The sequence below is a fragment of the Xenopus tropicalis genome, chromosome 9 (assembly GCF_000004195.4).
Source record: "Xenopus tropicalis strain Nigerian chromosome 9, UCB_Xtro_10.0, whole genome shotgun sequence".
Classification (NCBI taxonomy): Eukaryota; Metazoa; Chordata; class Amphibia; order Anura; family Pipidae; genus Xenopus; species Xenopus tropicalis.
In genome coordinates, this window is record NC_030685.2 from 22,170,500 (window position 1) to 22,190,046 (window position 19,547).

A 19,547-nucleotide genomic window follows, 5' to 3' on the forward strand; every position below is an offset into this window, starting at 1 on the left:
GTCCCCTTGTGAAGTCACTACTAAAGGTGGCCATACACAGGCCGATTGTAGCTGCCGATATAGGACCCTTAGACCGATTCGGCAGCTTACTGGCCCGTGTATGGGCACAAACGATGGGCCTGCCCGACTGATATCTGGCCTGAAATCGGCCAGATATCGATCAGCAAGTTAAAAATTTAGTCAGATCGGGTCCCCGAACCGACTGCACCTATTACCCCATGGCCAAACGACCAAATTAGCCTAAATTTACCCGATATCACCCACCGTAGGTTGGGATATCGGGAGAAGATTTGCTTGCTTGGCAACCTCGCCTAACCAGCAGATCTTAATGTGTATGGCCACCTAAACATCAGATATAGCTCAGAGCAGTGATCAATATTGATATTTGATGACTGACCTGTACTTTATAGCATTACATTTCCTCATACATCTTCTAAAATAATGAGTTTGTCTTCAACCCTGAAACCACCGATCCCTCAAACATGGAAATCACCAGACTGCACAGACATTGACTTACCATGACACACGCAGTGTTGGTGGTAGGTCTTCACCTGACTGAGAAGCAAATCTAGGGCTTCAGTCTGTCCTCTTCTTCTTGGCGCCCTGCCATCGTACTCACGCCAGTCTGTGGGTATTAGAAAGAAAGAGGTACTAGGTATTGTTCCTCATCAACGGCTTGAGGATCCCATTGAGAATATCTAGTCTATATAAAGTTCTGCAGTTAATGTTCTTTTATTGTTTGGGGGCACAGTCTCTAAGCAAAATGGAGCCAGAAAACAAGAGATAAGGGTGGAGTTCTTTGATTGGTGAGGCTGATAGATGGCTGTCCATGGGAGAGCTTCTAATATTTGGTGGTTGAGAATCCCATCTTGGAGAAAGAGGGAGGAACTACACCCAGATCATTAAATGGACCAGCCTTTTAAAAGAAGGGTAAAATGGAGACACAATAATGGTTTTTAGCCCTTGAAATCTGTTCAGCATGTTGTTCTTTTATGTTTATTACTTAATTACTTTCTAGTTTTTGCCTTCATTGATTCACTAGACCCAAATTACTGTGGTTAATGTCCGAATAAATTTTTTCCTTTACGTTGTAAAGCTGATTTTACTTACTCGAGGGGATGGCAAAAGCTGGAAGAGAGGGTTGTGGTGGCCCCCAGCCCTTCATGTTGTAGGCCGACACCTGTACATAATATTGCGTCCCCTGAAAGAAAAGTGAATGGCTTTCACTCAGTTCAGGTAAGAATGTACAGAAATGAAAGCATCATTTTAAAGGATGTCAGTATAGATGCTGGGCATTTGCACTTTGTTAGATATCACCTAATAAGTGGATCTTTACAAGATTTGGCCACCAACCCACTGGGCCAATGATTGGATCATAATGGGGACGTGTTTGGAGATGACATCACCAATGCAGTCATCATCTGATGGGATATTCAAACCTGCTCAACAGATATCTGCAGATTTTCATGCAGGGGGAAGGGAGGTCCCCATACATGGGGCAAGAAGCTGCCACCTTGGTCTGGAGACAATAGCTAGTGTATGGCCACCATAATGTTACTGTGTCTATTAGAAATATTGGTAAAAGTATGGGGCCTGAGGTTTTCCCGATAATGGGTCTTTCTGTAATCTGGATCCTCATACCATAAGTCTACTAAAAATCATTTAAACAGTTTATAAAGCCAATGGGACTGTTGTGCCAACAATTAGGATTAATTATATCTTAGTTGGGATCAAGTACAAGTTCAAGTACAACAAGCTTCAGTCCCAGTTCAGCTTTTAGCAGGATGTGTTCTTTAGTGGTAATTCGCCCTTGATAACTGTTTATATAAAAACTGAGAACAAATTAAAACTAGCAGCTGTAATGGCCACTGAAAACCAAGTTTAATTGGTTGGGATAAGATCATGTGGCAGAGTAAAATTGTAGAAATTTGCCAGTCCAACTTTGAGCCCAGAAAAAACTCTCCAAGCCCAATGTCATTATAGAATCCAAACCAAGCTGAGAGAGCTGGAGGTAAATCAGGCTACAGGGAAGGCTTAATGAATTTGGGACTGATTTTATTTTTATAATAACTAGCAATCAAGGTCCAGAAGATTACACAGTGTAACTGGTGTTCCAGTGTCTTTTCATGATTCTATGGATTGTTCCATTCTCCCTATGAGACTGGTGGGAGACCCAACCTTCCTCCCAGCAGTTCCTCATAGGCAAAGAGATGGTGGTTTTTGTATACAAGGTTGACACCTCAGCCTTTTGAAAATGGGACAAAAAAAGCCCCACCTTTTTCTTGGGCTCATACTGGCCTTCGGGTTAGGGGACTGTGTAGGCAGAGATGGGCCCACAGTTATAAAGGGTGATCGTCAGCGGAGACATCAGGGAAGGAATAGTTTATAGGCCATTACAAATTCCCTGACAAGTACACTGCCGATACACACATTATTATTTATAATATACAGATTGCACAGAGTTATGTGATACATATTTAATCACTAAACACTTATTATTACTGATTACATCACTAAGCACCATTGATATAGTGTAAAATATAAGGATATTAGAAGTTACCGAGGAGTTTCGAGGTCGAAGGCCAAGTGCTTTTTTATAAAGGTCATGGAATTCTGAGGTGACTTCTTATTATCTTTATATTTTCAACAGGGGTTACTTTATTCATTATAATACACAAGTTTCAGAGTCATGTGACAGAAATGACATCACTAAGCACTGATTATAGGGATATCATTTACAGGATATTCATGGCTCTTGTGTATTATAATATATAACATATATGTTTAACTTTTATCAACACTTGTGACCCCTCAGTGCCAATTTAGTATAAAAGAGACCTCCCCAGTTTTACATATGACATGGGTTATTATTTGGTTCTTACCTGCCTCCTTTCTGTGGCTAAATTCTATATATGTGTTTGTTTTCCCACAATTTGTCTTCACTTATGTGAGAAATGTGCTCCCTACTGCTGAGCTGGCACCGGCGCACTGACTGGAATCAGTTTTTGCAATGACTTTTGCATGTCTTGATCTTGCAGGATTATGGATTTCAAAAGTTTGTCAATAAAGGGATTATAACACCACTCTCAAATAGGTTACACTTATTAAATGTGTTGTGTTGTGTAGAATAGTGATATTGGGAAGGTGGTGGGAGTTGTGCTGGTCTGAGAAGAGCACTCTCAGTACGGGGGGTAGAACACTAATCTGAGTATAACCCCAGACATCTTCCCCCTCCCCATAAAAAAACATACATTTGTAGCACATATAAATCCAAAGATATATATAGATCTAAGCCTTGAGTAGTAGAAGAAAAGCTTACCCATGTATTTGGTATGGTCCGGGTGCTCATGCCCCAGACCCTCAGCATGAGGGAGCCATATAGGAAGCACATAGATGAGATAGGCAAGCACTCCGGAAATCCAATAAGGTAGAATAGAAGCTCAAATATTGAAGTAAAATCACAGGTATTTATTGAAGAATACACATAAATGCTTAAGCCTTACACCTGTGATTTTACTTCAGTATTTGAGCTTCTATTCTACCTTATTGGATTTCCGGAGTGCCTGCCTATCTCATCTATGTGCTACACATTTGTAGCAGCCTTGTGATCCAAAGCTTTTGATTAGTCCCCTTATAAATAAAAATGTTTACCATTGTATGTCTGCTATTCTATGTTTTTACTTTGCTCTTGGTATCATGTTCTCTCTTATTCAGGAGTCGGTCAGTTCCATGAAAGCTATGAAGTGATACTGTCAGAATGGGGCAATTTGGGCTGTGGGGGGGGGGGGGTTGCAGAGACAGCTGTCATGCAGTGCTGGACCAACACAACTCTGAGACATAAAACAAGTCAGCTTTGCAGCCCCCCGACCAGCCTGTGACCTTGTTAGCTCTAGGGGTTGCGCCCTGGAGATGGAAATGGTGACTGAGTGGAGTCACCGCTCCTGTTCCCCAATTAGCTATGGAGCTGGTTGGAGGGTTTGATCTGTGTAGGTGGCAGAAGGCCAAGTCCTGATTTATTATGAGTACTTGGATGGTGGGGGGAGGCCAATAAAGCCGTGGGGGCAGAGGGGAAGAGAATAAATCAAGGCAGACACTGAAGGGAGCCGCTTTCCCTCTTTCATGGCTTTTCTGATTGAGCCAGAAGAATCATGCATGCAAGAAAACTGTGTGAAGAAGCCAATGTGAAGCAATCCATAGAGCACACTGTAAGGCTGGCTGAGGAGGCAAAGGAGGAAAGCCATGGGCTCTAACAGCGAGCCTACTAAATATTTTCCCATAAGGAGAAAGTTGTCAAAGGGAGTTCACCTGCTGCATTGTCTGCTCTCCATCTGCTGTAGCTCTGTCTGGCGGCCTCCAGCGCAAAGGAGACTGCGCGGCCAGACAGAGCGGCTCTGCTGAGACTAAGCTGTTCCTATCTGCTAGCTTGGGCACAATGAAAGCCAACTGTGGCCAAGTCCAAAAGCAAATGGCCTTCTTTTCTCTAGCACTCCCTTGTCTCATTTAAAAAGCTCATATATGTGCTTGGGAAGCCCCCAGGCAGAGTTGGAATGGTGGGCCAGGGTGTCAGTGGGACCTACTGCTAATTCTGCCATCTTGCCTTGTCTGCCATTGCTCATTTCTGTACGAGAACAGAGAAAGATGGAGCAAATGATAGAACATAGCATATGATGAGAAGAGTCTAGGACAGGGGTTCCCAAACTTTTTTTTACCTTTGAGCTACATTTAAATGTAAAGTGAGTTGGGGAGCAACACAAGCATTTCAAAAGTCTGTGTGCCATAAAAGGGCTGTAATTGGCTATATGGAAGCCCCTATATAGACTGGAACCTACAGGAGGTTCTGTTTGGCAGTACACCTGGTTTTTGTGCAATCAAAACTTGCCTCCAAGCCAGGAAAGGGGTTGTAAACCCAACCATGATGCTGTCCTACTGCACCATCTAAGTTTTCTATAAAAAACATAATTATAGATGCAAGAAAATTAACAAATGAGAATTCTACTGAATTGACCAGTGGGAATGCTGATTCCCAGCACTATGTCAGTATCTTACTGGTACCTTACATAAAGTGATAATTATGTCATTTGTTCCCTTCATTATATGACACAGGAATCAGACATGGGGATAAAGAACAGACTTGTTCAGTGCTGGGAAACTGCTTATTGCTCCCAACTCCAATTGCAGGAACAAAAAACAGGGAACCTTGTAGGTAGGATTGCCACGTTTTCTAGAAAAAAAAATATTTTCTTACTATATTTTTATCTTTCTTCCCTATTAACATGACATTGGTGTCATGCAACATTTTAATTGTTGAGGTGACAACCTAGTGGTGTAAGGAGTCTGCATGGGGGGCTCAATTATATGTGACATAGGGTACCTATGAGTGGCACAGTCACTAATTCCCAGCATGCAACAAAACAAAGCCAACTTCATTCAGGATTAATTGCAATAAACTACGACATGGATTTTAAGTTTCGGGGTTCAGTGTAAATCTATGCCAGGCAACACATGTAGTTTCTGAGTCTGTTCAATATGCCAGGAAACGGACTCCAGCAAGCAAGTATACAAAGTGCCAGAGACCCTAGTGCATGGCAGTCGTGACTAGAAAAACATTACTTACTGAAGTGAGGCCTCTTATGTTAAAATGCAGATTTCTCAGCTTCTCGATGACCACCTCTCCCACGTTGGGAGAAAAAGAAGAGGAAAGGCTCCACTCAACTAGACAGAGAGAGATAAGATACAAAGAAAAGGTGTCTAGATTGATAACACACGTCACATTATTCAGGGGTGCAACAACAAAGGTGCAGCTAAAGGAAATCAAACTGGCATGGGTGGGCACCCAAGCTTTAACCTGCTCCAATACATTAGGGGTACTAATCCCTCCTGCACTGCACTGTAAGATAACAGCAAGATTATTATTATAGATGCAAGAACATTCACCAATGAGCATTCTACTGATCATTATAAATGCAAGAAAAGTGACCAATGAGAACACCGATTCCCAGCACTACGTCAGGCATCTTGCTGGTACCTTACATATAGAGATAATTATGGCATTTTTCTCTTCATTATATGACACAGGAATCAGACATGGGGATAAAGAACAGACTTGTTCAGTGCTGGGAAACTGTGCTTATTGCTCCCAACTCCAATTGCAGGAACAAAGACCAGGGAGCCTTATTTACACAGATCAGCTGGGATTCTCATTGGAGGATCTTTAGCATTTTAATGCAGCTGCTGGGTGTGGAGATTTGGGGAAAAATTTTCTAAAAGTGTCATTGTGCAATATTGCTTTAAGAATATAACCCTGATGTTGCTGGACTACACCTCCCAGCATGCCTCAGCCTTCATTTTAGATTTTATGTTATTATGGGATTTTGTAGTAACAACTGAATAAATTACAACCCCTGTAACCAGGACCCCAGGGCAATAAGGTATTTTACCCCTACAGCACACAACAGGGTTCTGATTACCCTCCGTTGATCAGTAACATTTCAAATATCTGCTATGCAATGTGGGCCCTAAAGCCCTTACATGGAAGCTGCTACAAAGGAGGCTCTTTCTATTAAGAGTTTGTGAAGCACAAACATATAGGTGTTGGGTATAAGTGGGTATATGTGTATTATATTTGGGTATATTTCGGCCTATAGGGAAAAATAGCCATTCAGTGCTGCAGATTCTGCCCCTTACCTTTGTATTTTGTGACAACTGCTGAGTTAACACTGAGTGGCTCCTGGAAGGTGACCTGTAGCGTGGTACTGCTGGTTACTGCCAGACGCACGTTGGTCGGTGGATCTGGCACACCTGCCGGAGGACAAAAACTGTTTGACTCGAGTAAAACATTTCTGCTTTAGGACAAGGGCACATTGGGTGATTTGGGGTATTTTGCCTTTAATTTTGTAGCAGACTAAACAAATAAAGCCAAAATACCAAGCATAACCCTCAAATGTCCTCCATGACAATCGCTTGACAGCAATGGCCACCCAGGTCATGCTCAACACACAACAATGATATTAATGACTCACTGCCCAGAGTGTTTGGGCTATCAAACCTGCAGTGGGCATAGCACCCAAAATTGCCATTTGTGCTATTGCCTTTAAAAACGAATGCATTAACGTGATGACTTGATTTTCATGCACTATAGAAGGTACAGAAAGTATTGTTATCCGAGAGCTCCCAAAATGCTCAGCTTGAACGTCACTTTCTGCCATTTTTACCCATTGAGATTTCATAGGTAAAACTGTAGTGGCATAGTGGCCCCCTATGCAAATAATAAAGTCATTGTCATATTACTGTAGCTCCTGTGGCTGTCAAGGTGTCAAGAAACTGCCTGTTATTGGGTTACCATACCAAGTATAAGAACTGTGCCAAAGGCCCTCCTCTAGAGTGGACAGGGCACAGTAGGTCCTGGCATTTCAAGTATACAGAGACCCAAACATTCCATTAAATAGTGACTGTCTCTGGCATCTTAGAGCAGCTGTTCTGGCATTGCCAGAAACCACAGATTTGGCAATCTGTATACTTGAAATGCCAGGACCTGCTGTGCCCTGTCCACTTGGGCACGGAGCCCTACCAACTTACGTGCATGTTCGAATCCAGCTTTCATGCGCTTATAGAGCCGGTATCGCCATTCCCAGGACTTCAGTTGTTTCTCTTTCTCGGAGCAGTCGGCGTTTGGTGCCTCATTTACCACTTGAGCCGTGAGGTCATTCACCCTTTGCTCTGCCTCTCGCACTAGTGTAGACAGGTGGAGAGAGCGACTTTCCAAGCTCATAACTGTAAAAATAAATAACATATATTGCTGTGGGATGCTTTATCCAATCATGGCTTTAGGTATAGGGTATAGGGTGCTTTATCTAGCGGCTAGAAAAATATCTATGCGTGTGACACTGGGAACTTGTGCCATGAATTAGTAGAAAGGTTGAGTTACTAGGGGCATCTTTGGAGGCACAGATTAAACTGCTAAAGGGCTGTAGTGACCTTTGACTGGCAAAGAAGACCAAAATGTATGGCAAAACAATTATTGGCTAATTCTTTACGTTTTAGTTCTCCTTTAGGATAAGGGGCACCAAGACACACTTTCAGAGAAGAATTGTGAATAACTTGGCAGGCAAAAAAGTGGACATTGGTTTTTGTCCAGGAGTAACCCTTGTTTATTTACTTGTGGGCTGGAATATCACTGCCCCTCAGTGTCTAGTGGGCTGGAAAGAACACTTTTGACGCACCATGGCACCGTTGGAGCTAATTAAATGTTCTTACAGGCTATTCCCTCTCGCCACACAAAGTGTTGGACTTTGGCCTTAAGGGTTTGATAAGAAACAATGAAAATCAGGCTATAAACACACTTAATTCTTATTTTTTATTCTCGGTTTAGCATGCATTGGTGCCAGAAAGTCAGCCCGGAGACTCGGCTATGGCTCTTATGTTACCTGGGCAAGTTTATTTTATTAAAATGTATTCAATTACTTTTACCAGAATAAAATCTAACGTGTATTCCTTTATTTAGTAGTGAGGGTCACATGAGCGGTCTTGAAATATCATATGTTGCCTTCACCGATCTAATGCATCTTTATAACATTTAGGTGCCTCCAGGACTCCTGGAGATAATGAACAGAACAATTGTTCTCTGATAGTAAAATGCATTTTTTTTCTATTCCAATTTGCCATTTAAACTGCATTCTGGGTACTAGGGTAACTAATATTATATTGATTGAGAGGCTAGATTTTAATTGTCATTATAAATTCTTGTCTTTCTTTCAAGACCCTCTACTATGGTCCATAGAAACCAAATAGCCAAACATGAAAGCTACAGAAAAGCAAAAAGTAAGGAGTACAAAGATGGGGGAGGCAGAGGACAGCCAGTATACTCACAGTGTGGACTCTCTTTTGCTCCTGCCTGTAGCAGTGTTTTAGCTATTGGAGCATTATTTGTCATTATAGCGATGTCCAGAGGAAGGAGTCCCTCACTGTTGGGGGTGTTAAGATCCAGTTCCTCGACACTGAACTGCTTGAGAAGTTCCTGTACTCGGTCTAGATCCTGCATCTCCACAGCCTCAAAGAGGGCAGCATTACCCTGAAACTGGAGGAGACAATTACTTAGCATCATTGTTACTATCACTTTTACCTTCTTCTGCCACCATCTGGCATCATGTACCTATGGCTGTACTGTTACAACCGAATGCCATTTTATGTTTTTCTGAAACTGAATGTAATAAAAAAAAAGTTACATAAAAAAAGAAAGGAAAAGGTCTTATAAACTACAATCCCCAGTAGTCAGAAGTCTGATGCAACCAACTCAACTGACTGTTTGGGGCCTGAAACACACGACATACAGTCGTTCATGGTTTAGTGAACAAAGCTCTTTGCTTTTTCAAGGTCCCAGGAGTTCCTGGACCTTGTTAACCAGAGCTTTCTTCCCAGGTGACTGAGGATTCTCAAAGTTGTGGCTCCACAATGGCTGAAAAAGTGATGGTTGGATATCCATGAAGTATTCCTCTTAGACTACTGAAACCCCAATGCACTTAGTTTAGTCAGCTGTGGCATCTTTATTTTTAAATGGCCAAACATTGAAACCCAAGTGGCAAGTGTTTAAGAACAGCAGTGATCAGAATAAGGTAGAATCTTACAGAACAGTAGTAACGTACTAAACATGGCTTCCGCAGACGTTCCTTCTCATTACGTGCTGTCAGGCTGCCCTCATCAAACGACATGTAGTTCACCCGAAACTTTCCAGATAGGTTTCTGTAGAGCCTCTTAGCAGCATTTGGCGAGGAGGGGCCCGAAGGCTTCTTGGTTTGTGATAGCTGTAAGTCCCTCATTTGTTGAGTCATCTTCGGTGAAGAGGACCTAATATGGTTCAGAAACAAGAGATTATGAATACAGAGGCTAAAGCCATTATGGTGGATGTAGAACAGTGGTTCCAAAACTGTTTGACTGTCTCCCAGGGGACAGTGGAACAGTGATGGCCTGAAAGATAATTATGGTGAAATTCGCTGGAGAAAGTCTAATTGCTCTCCTACACTCACCTGAAAGCCCAGCTTGAAGGTCATTTAGGGTGGCCCTAGATATTGTTGGAAATATGACTGACCACCTGATACACTAACGTTTTCTAATATATGTAGCCTTGTTATAAACTAAGGAACCTATAGGTTGGAATGCTGGACCTATAATGACAGCTTAAACCTGAAACGTCCAGCAGGCACTGAAGTAGACTTACCGTAAGATCTTACCAGGAATGATGGAAATTATAAGTTCATGTTGCAATCATCTGCTGGAAGGACCCAAGCCAGCATATTTGTCAATTAATACATGTGCTGGCATTATTTTATCGTACAGGTATGGGATCCGTTATGCGGAAATCCAATATCCAGAAAACTGTGAATTACAGAAAGCCCGTCTCCCATAGATTCCATTTTAATCAAATAATTCAGATTTTTAAAACTGATTCCCTTTTACTCTGTAAACCTAAAACAGTGCTTTGTATTTGATGCCAGCTATGATTACTGGATGCAAAATAATCCTATTGGGTTTAATTAATGTTTTATTGATTTTTTAGTATACTTAAGGTATGAAGATCCAAATTACAGAAAGCCCACCTATCCGGAATACCCTTGGTCCCAAGCATTCCTGATAACAGGTCCTATACCTGGACTTCAATGAAAGCATACTAGAGCCCAACTATACTAATTCTAATGAGGATTATTAAATTGCAGGAGGTCTATAGGAAATGATATAGAAGGATGTGGCTAGACAGCCAGTAAACAATGGAGGGTTCTATAAGGTTAAGGCCTAACAAACATTGGTGGAAAACAGAATCAGTCAAAATGCACCTTATCACTTTTAAATGAAACTACTTGATTGCTTTGGCACTTGGCATTCACTTATTCAACATCATTTACTTTATTACTGGTTACATTTTGTAGATATACTTGGAATGTAAAACTGGCATAGGTACCTTCAATTAAAATTCTATCAAAAGAGTATGCTTATTAAGCCATTAGTGCTATGTGAACACATAATTAGTGGAGAACATCTGCCCCAAAGGATTCAGCATTGGATTAAACTGCATGGAAGGGTGGGGTGGCTAGTTTTAAGTGCTTCTGGGTTTGAAAGAGCCGCTGATATTGGGCCAGATTCAAATCAATGAGAAAACGTTATGTTATGGTTTATCACTTGAATACTTATGGACGAGATTCAATTTGACAAGAAAAAACCTTTCTCCTAATCCAGTTCCAGTTTTTCACATAGACTTCAGTAACTAAGTTTGTTTCATTGAATTGCATTTGGCTCTATGGGACAATCTGTAACTTAATAAAGGGATAAGTCTTTCTCATGTAATTGAAACTGGTCCAATGTCACATTAAAATCATTATGTGAAGCAGATCAGGCTACTGTACCGATGGGCAGAGAGGGATATAAAATGCTTTCTGAGGCCACAACTGGTCCATAGTCCTCCACTTAAATCAGTAGTGTTGCTTGCTTCTCCATTTGGATTAGGATTGTTGCTAACTTTAAGATTTACAACAGGATGACTGATAGTTTCTTCTTTTGGACCAGAAGCATTGCTAGATTCTTTATTTAGACCAGGAGTGTGGCCAATTTCTCCATTTGGTTTTATAGAGTTGCTAATTTCTCCATTTGAGTTAGGAGTGTTACTAATTTCTCCATTTGGATCAGGTGAGTTGCTATTTTTTTTTCATTTAGACCTGGAATATTGAATATTCTCCATTTAGACCAGGAGTGTTGCTAGATTCTACATTTAGATCAAGAGTGTTGCTAGATTTTCAGTTTGACCAAGAGTGTTGCTAGCTTCTCCATTTAGACCAGGAATATTGCTAGATTTTCAGTTTGTACCAAGAGTGTTGCAAACTGCTATGCTTGGACCAAGAGTTTTTCTAGTTTCCCCATTTAGATCTGAAGTGTGTTTTGTCTGGATTGATGCTAGTGTTTTTTATGTGGACCAGGAGTACTGCTAGGTTCTCCATTTAGACCAGGAGTTTTGCTAGCTTCTACATTTAGATCAAGAGTGTTGCTAGATTTTCAGTTTGACCAAGAGTGTTGCTAGCTTCTCCATTTAGACCAGGAATATTGCTAGATTTCCAGTTTGTACCAAGAGTGTTGCAAACTGCTATGCTTGGACCAAGAGTTTTTCTAGTTTCCCCATTTAGATCTGAAGTGTCTTTTGTCTGGATTGATGCTAGTGTTTTTTATGTGGACCAGGAGTACTGCTTGGTTCTCCATTTGGACCAGGAGTGTTGCTAGATATTCAGTTTGGCAAAGGCAGTTTCTAGCTTCTCTGTTTGGACCAGAAGTATTGCTAGTTTATCCATTGGACCAGGAGTGTTGCTAGCACCTCAGTGAGGACCAAGAATGTTTCAAGCATCTATTTTGGGAACAAATGTGTTGCTTCTCTGTTTGGACCAGAAGTATTCCTAGTTTATCCATGTGGACAAGGAATGTTGCTAGCTTCTCCATTGTCTTCTTTTAGAGCAGGAAAGTTGCTAGATTCTCCATTTTGGCCAGGAGTGCTGCTAGTTTATTTAGACCAAGTGTGCAAATGTCTCCATTTGGACCAGGAGTGTTGCTTGCTTTTCAGTTCGATGAACAGTGTTGCTAGTTTCTCTGTTCGGACCAACACATTTGTAATTGTGTTTACTGTTTTGTGAATATTTACCATATAAAGAGCATTATATGTTAAACCTACCATTTGCTGCCTTTTTTGTGGTTAGTAGGTGTGCATTGAGTAATTCATTGATTTGGACCAAAAGTGTTGCTAGATTCTTCATTTGGATCAGGATTGTTAATAGAATTTCAGTTTGACCAAGACTGTTGCTAGATTCTCCATTTGAACCAGGATCAGAATTGATACTAGTTTTTCAAATTGGATCAGGAGTACTGCTAGTTTCTCCAGTGGACCAGGAGTGTTGCTGGTTTCTTAATTTGGACCAGGAGTGTTGCTAGATTCTCCATTTTGACTAGGAGTGCTGCTAGTTTATTTATTTAGAACAGGAGTGTTGCTGTTCTCTCCATATGGACCAGAAGCCCTGCAACTACTAGTACCACTATCTGTCCATGTTTTACTGTAGCCCAATCACCAGCTTTTCATATTATACATTATTTATTTGCCATAAGATAAGAAAAAACGTAATCAACCTTGAAACCTACATGAAGGTATTCTCAGTATGGCATGATCCACATTGCATGGCACATAAGGGGTTAACTCTATGAATCTGTGGGGGGTCCATGTTTGGACGTTTGCTCTGTATAAGATGAATTATCTATCAGGGGCACTAAGTCACATCAGGACAGAACTGTCTGGGAACTCAGCTGCCTGCGCTACTGCTTTTATTTACTAAAAGTTAAAAGGGGGGAAATGTTTTTTGGGGTTCATTTGGACTGGAAATAATTTTCCCTACTTGCCATTTTTTGTGTGCTTTTCAGTGCTGATTGGATCATTATGAAGGGGGCACTACATGCACAAATGTCTATCTGTCAGATACTCTGCAATGCAGTAGGTGTTATTTTTATTGCTGCAGTGTAATGTCTAACAGGCAGGAATATGTGGCCCTGTAATGCCTTTGTTTTACAGACAAGTGATGCATTTATACACAATCCAAAGGTTTTTAATAAACGCGCCGCAGGAATATGACCCCACGGGGCACATTTATTACACGGCTGCGTCACATGGCGTCTGATTCTTTATACCTTGGTTTAACTCTCGCATACTTCAATCCCAGCAGCACTCCAGCCTTTGCCTGAGATTTACGCTGCTAAAAACTGCAGGCTGTTAACCCCTTCAGTCAGAGACTGGGATGAAGAACTGTATGCAGATGACAAAGGGTCATAACGGTTGAAGGCATTGAGTATGATAAGGTGAGCTGCATTGCTGCAAATGAAGCCCAATGGGCTAACAGGAGTGCTGGGAGTTGTATTTCTAAATATGTATTTTCATCCTGCTAAAAGACTTTAGGTTGGAAATGTTTCCTCCTCTCACTGGGGCCCTATTATTTCTCTGGCCTGGCACCCCATTTTCGGGCCCAGGGTTGTTATATGCTGGTTTACCAATTATATGCAGTATACAACCAATGCCTTTCTTTCTGCCTATCTACGTTTCTCTGGGGGGTGCTTGGAACTGTAGTCCAGTGAGAGACGTGGACAGTCAGGTTTGCAGATCAGGCTTGCCATTTTGGGCATACAGACAGGCAGACGTAGAACTGGGCTCCTCTCTGGTCCCACCTGCCCAATCCGCCCCCTCCATGCTATGTATCAGAACTATATAAAGCACCTAATAATGCAGTTTTACATTGAGTGGGCTAATTGTGGAAGCCATGTCCTGTCTGCAGAACAGGTGCTAAATAATCTGGCTAATTGCAGTATATTTTAGTGCCAGGGGGTTAATGCAGATTGCCTTTCTATGGCCGTCCTCCACAGCCACCCTTTTGTTAATTCCCTCCCAATCAGATGTTGGCTGTTCGCCTTTAGTTTTTGCCCTACTAGAACTCTCTCTTTCGGCCCCCACCCCTTCCTTTCCCGTCATGGCCAGTACAAGTTCACGCTAAATATGGCTACTTTCAAACTCCAGAGTGAAACTCGAATCTCGGCACCAGGCTGACTGGAATCGGCACAAGGCCAGGGTTACAAGGGCCACGCATTCCCAGCCCATACACTCCTCTAACGTTAAATCCTTCTGTGCTGTGGCCCCTTTCAGCACTTCATTCATTCCACTACATTTTCCATCACAAAAAGCCATATCCATACCCCCCAGCTATAGATAGGGCTCTATTCTCTGCAGAAAGTGCATTATGCACCGTCCCCAGTGAGGGGTCAGCCAGACGGACAGAGTCACGCGGAAGCCAAGGTTGCACAGGAGCGTAGAACAAGTGAGCGGCACATGAAGAATTTGGGAACACTGCCCTCAGTACATGAACATTAATCATCATTACAATTGGCACTGCAAGGTTACAATAGAAGTTACAATACTGTATGCCCTCTATTAGACATACTGTATATACCGAGTGAGATATTTGTGAATTTTCATTCATAAATATAAAAAGAACCGTAAGGTGAAAAATGTCCTAGTATAATAAATAACCCATAGCATCCAATTAGCAGGCAGCATATACTGGTCAGCTGAACCTTGTAATTGTGTCATTGCACAACAAGCAGCAACAGAATAAATGGGCCAATATTCCCAACTTTCCCTTCTACCTGCCAAACTCTTGGGTCCCAGTGCTATATGTAAAAGCATAAGGGGGGAGGATGAGTGGTTGGTACAGCAATGCTTTCTTATATTGGTCAAATTTTCAAGACCTCAGGGGGGTCTCCAGCAAATGAGTGGGGTCCTGAACCCACCGAGTGTGCAAAGCGCTGGACCACCAAATAGAAATGAAATATTCAGGCAGATACTGTTGGTTACCCTGTAAGCATGGCTTTCTCATAAGGAACACCACAGAGTGTCCATGGGAGTCTGTATATCTATAAATGTGAGAGAGTGGGAAAATACAGGCTGAGTACGAGAGCAGATGGCATTTAGCTATAGTTTCTCTTTCACATGTGCGCCACAGATCTGACACCATAATTGAGCTATTGTTCTATAGGGCTGACCTGGGACCTGCTTGGCCTGGGATTTAATGTCGCCTGGGGGGGGAAACAGACTTTTAAAATGATTTTTTAATGTCAAGAAAATTGTTTGTGTAGTATTTTTCGCCTGCACTTACTTTTTTCCATAGGAAACCCCTTTAATCCAGAGCTACATAATTCTCTGTGCCTCCCATTGGCTGCAGTGCAGCATACAACACTGTGCCTGGGTGTATTAATAGGCGATTATCTCCTTTTATTGGCGCTTTCATTCAGCCTGCCCCACAAACCCATACATCTGTGCTCTTCCAAACATTGATCTCTGCTTTAACTAAATTGCTGTTATTGAAGTTAATCATGTCAACGGAATGTCCCGTGTTTCCCACTGGAGGCCATTTGTGTACAATATCATTTCCTTATTCCCTGGTGGCTAAAGGGTTACCATGGTAACATCACAGACTGCAAAGCTCTAAGAGTAGGCCTCAATTATTATTATTGTGTCCTGGCACTATAACTGCCCTCAACAAACGCCACATTCCAAGAAACATCATCTATATATCTTTCTATTTGTATGTCTGCCCATATTTATCTGTCTGTTTACCTAGCTATCTACCTGTCTATATATTATCTATATATTATCTATCTATCCATCAATCATCTATCTATCTATCATCTATCTATCTATCTATCTATCTATCAATCATCTATTTGTCTCTGTCTCTCTTTATAATTATCTGTCTGTATATTGGTATCTATCTATCTATCTATCTATCTATCTATCTATCTATCTATCTATCTATCAATCATCTATTTGTCTCTGTCTCTCTATCTTTATAATTATCTGTCTGTATATTGGTATCTATCTATCTATCTATCTATCTATCTATCTATCTATCAATCATCTATTTGTCTCTGTCTCTCTATCTTTATAATTATCTGTCTGTATATTGGTCTCTATCTATCTATCTATCTATCTATCTATCTATCTATCTATCTATCTATCTATCTATCTATTAGATGTCTATCTGTCTATCTATCATCTATGTATCACCTATTTCACCTAATATTCTTATTAACAACATATGGTAACATATTCTGCAGAGCTATATATATATATATATATATATATATATATATCTCAAACATAAAAATTACATACAAAAACTGATTGATGTGCAAGGTTAAGGGAGCTTACAATCTAAAGGAGATGTGGGTACAAGTCTTTCGATCTATTTATATGTCTATTTATCTCCTTATATACTACAGTCCATAGTCTTTGGAGCAGAATTTATTAAAAATGTGCAAATCACTGTCAGAGCGTGTAGTAGTGTTTCTTTAAGGGTGCAGAAGGGATCCCATATGCCCTAAGAACACCCTTACTAAGTCACGCTACAACTGGTTCCCCTATTATTATCTCCACATGAAATAAGCGCTCATTACGCCTACAGTCCCCTTGCTATGTTTGCTTCGCTGTTAGAGTTAAATCAATATACAAGAAAGAATAAAAGAACAAAATGTGTGTGTGTTATAAAATAAATGTTATTATTTCCTTTTTGCTACAAATACATATTATTATAAGATGACTGAAAGGTCCACCGTGAATGCAGGTATTAGAATGGGCACAGAGGGGCACTTCATGTGATAAAAGAGAGTGTTTTTAGCCGTTTCTATGGTGACTCAGGCCTGCTGGAGCCAGTAGATTAACATGCAAGCAGTCACGGCTGTTGGGGACATGCATGGAGGAGTCCGGACGGGGGAGAGAGAAGGGGCTCAGCTTGTCGCAGACAAAATCCCACCACCTCCCCTTGACTCCCTCCGGTGAAACATATCTGACCCCACATGAAATTGTAAATGACTCTAATTTGTCTCTCTGCTCCGGCTGTCTGCAAGGGCTGCAGAGGTATTTAAAGCCAGGGAAGCTGATCACAAAAATATTTTGTTTTTCTGACAGTGTAGTGTAATCCTCCCCTTAACCCTCTGCTAGCTATTGCTGTTTCCTTTTCCAGAAGCCATGGTTGGCATTCACTTCATAGTCATTATAAATTCTTCCGAGTTTGGGTTAATTAAAAACACTGAATAAATTATTTCCATTTTTTTTAAATGATATAAACTGCATTATTGTGGCAAGCCAGGTAGAGCTGAGCCAGCCATACACGGGCTGCCAAGTTGCCAAGGGAGATGAAAATTACCGCACCGCAGTTGTGCTTGGCCAGTTAATTAAAGGGGGACTAAACCCTGCTGCGCTGCACTACTCAACCAAACTTTACTCAACCATTGCTGGACTACAAACCCCAGTAATGTAATATATAATGAAGGTTGAGGCATGCTGGGAGCTGTAGTCCAGCAACATCAGGATTGTATTCTTAAAGCAATATTGTGCAATAAATCTTTTCTTAAACTTTTCACCAAATCTCCAGGGCCAGCGGCTGTATTAAAATGCAAAAAAAAATCCTCCAATGAGAATCCCAGCTGATCTGTGTAAATAAGGCTCCCTGTTCTTTGTTCCTACAATTGGAGTTGGGAGCAATAAGCACAGTTTCCCAGCACTGAACAAGTCTGTCCTTTATCCCCATGTCTGATTCCTGTGTCATATAATGAAGGGAAAATGACATAATTATCTCTATATGTAAGGTACCAGCAAGATGCCTGATGTAGTGCTGGGAATCAGTGTTCTCATTGGTCACTTCTCTTGCATTTATAATGAGGTTTTTGGTCAGTAGAATTCTCATTGGTAAAACGAGGCCAAAAAAAAAAAGGTTTTGGAAGAACAGAGACACAGTTTAACTCCAAGCAGAGCCTCCTGCATGCCAGCAGTCCACACAGGGCTACCAAATAGCCAATCCCAGCCCGTGTTTGGCATCCCCAAATAATTTTTTCAATGCTTGTGTGGCTCCCCAACACTTTTAACATCTGAGTGTGGCTCACCAGTAAAAAAGGGTTGGGGATCCCTACACCAGGGTATTGCAGATTTAGCAGCTAGTAAATAGGCAACTGGCAACCTCACCAAACCAGCAGGTCTTACAGAGTAGGCCCAACTTCAGGATTATATTGCCTTAAGCGACAATGTACAACCTGTGGATTTCCAGATGTAGTGAAGAGTAGTATGTTATGTTACCAAATACAGATGTAGTTAGGGCCACAGATCAACAGCTGGGGCTCTCTCTCTCTCTCTCTCTAGATAGATAGATGATAGATGATAGATAGATAGATAGATAGATAGATAGAGTAGAAATAATAGGGTCTGTTTTGTCCTTGGTCCCACCACCATCACTGTAGGCAGCACTGGTTCAATGGCTCTTCCAGTTAAACATCTGATTAAAGTCTGGGAGATTCTCTCCCCTTCCTATTCCCCACTTTGGCCAGTAGCTCCCATTTTAAGGCAGTTTTCTATTATCACATAAGTCAGACAAGCACCGGATTATTTGCAACACATTATTTTTGGTCCCAGCGGTCACTGCAGACTGCTTCTCTCCATATCCCTTTCCACTAAAGGCTTCTCAAACGCAAGCTCAAGGCTGTCACTGCCAGTCCTGAACAGGTCTCGCGATTAGATTAAATGATTGGCAGGACACTCTCACAGTCAATCTTCCAAATTTTTGCTGATTCCAAGTATGTTGCCTTGTTATTTCAAGCAGCAGAAATCATACCTTCAAAAGATATTTCCTCTGATCCCCATATGGAGTTAGCAGCCAATGGTGGGGACTTTAATTGTTTTTTTCAGTGTTGTCTGATTATTCTCTACCCCCATATCTGATAAGCTACATATTAAGAGGCTGAATTGTGCTCAAGCTTTGGGGTCTATGGCAACAAAATCTTTTTTGAGACCCACATCCAGCCAGCAGGCCACCAACCCTAGATAACAGGGAGTGAAAGACAATGAATATATAGTTGGAATATATTTTCAAGAAAGCTTATGTCACTGAAGATCAACCTTACGTAACACCCACATCTGTCCAGCTAGAGGTCTTCAGGTTTGG

At 41.3% G+C, this 19,547-nt stretch overlaps 1 protein-coding gene across 6 annotated transcripts in view; it reads right to left on the reverse strand.

Moving 5' to 3' along the window:
* The window catches only part of ankfn1l (ankyrin repeat and fibronectin type III domain containing 1 like), a 202,525-nt gene that overhangs the window by 35,658 nt on the left and 147,320 nt on the right, over positions 1-19,547 (reverse strand). For all 6 annotated transcript variants that reach the window (XM_031893332.1, XM_031893333.1, XM_018097586.2 and 3 more), the window contains 7 exons: positions 9,639-9,840; positions 8,866-9,073; positions 7,576-7,770; positions 6,685-6,798; positions 5,615-5,712; positions 1,111-1,201; positions 518-625 (listed from right to left, as the gene is read on the reverse strand). In XM_031893332.1, the coding sequence (XP_031749192.1) occupies positions 518-625; positions 1,111-1,201; positions 5,615-5,712; positions 6,685-6,798; positions 7,576-7,770; positions 8,866-9,073; positions 9,639-9,840 (1,016 nt within the window). The remainder of the gene's footprint in view (positions 1-517; positions 626-1,110; positions 1,202-5,614; positions 5,713-6,684; positions 6,799-7,575; positions 7,771-8,865; positions 9,074-9,638; positions 9,841-19,547) is intronic.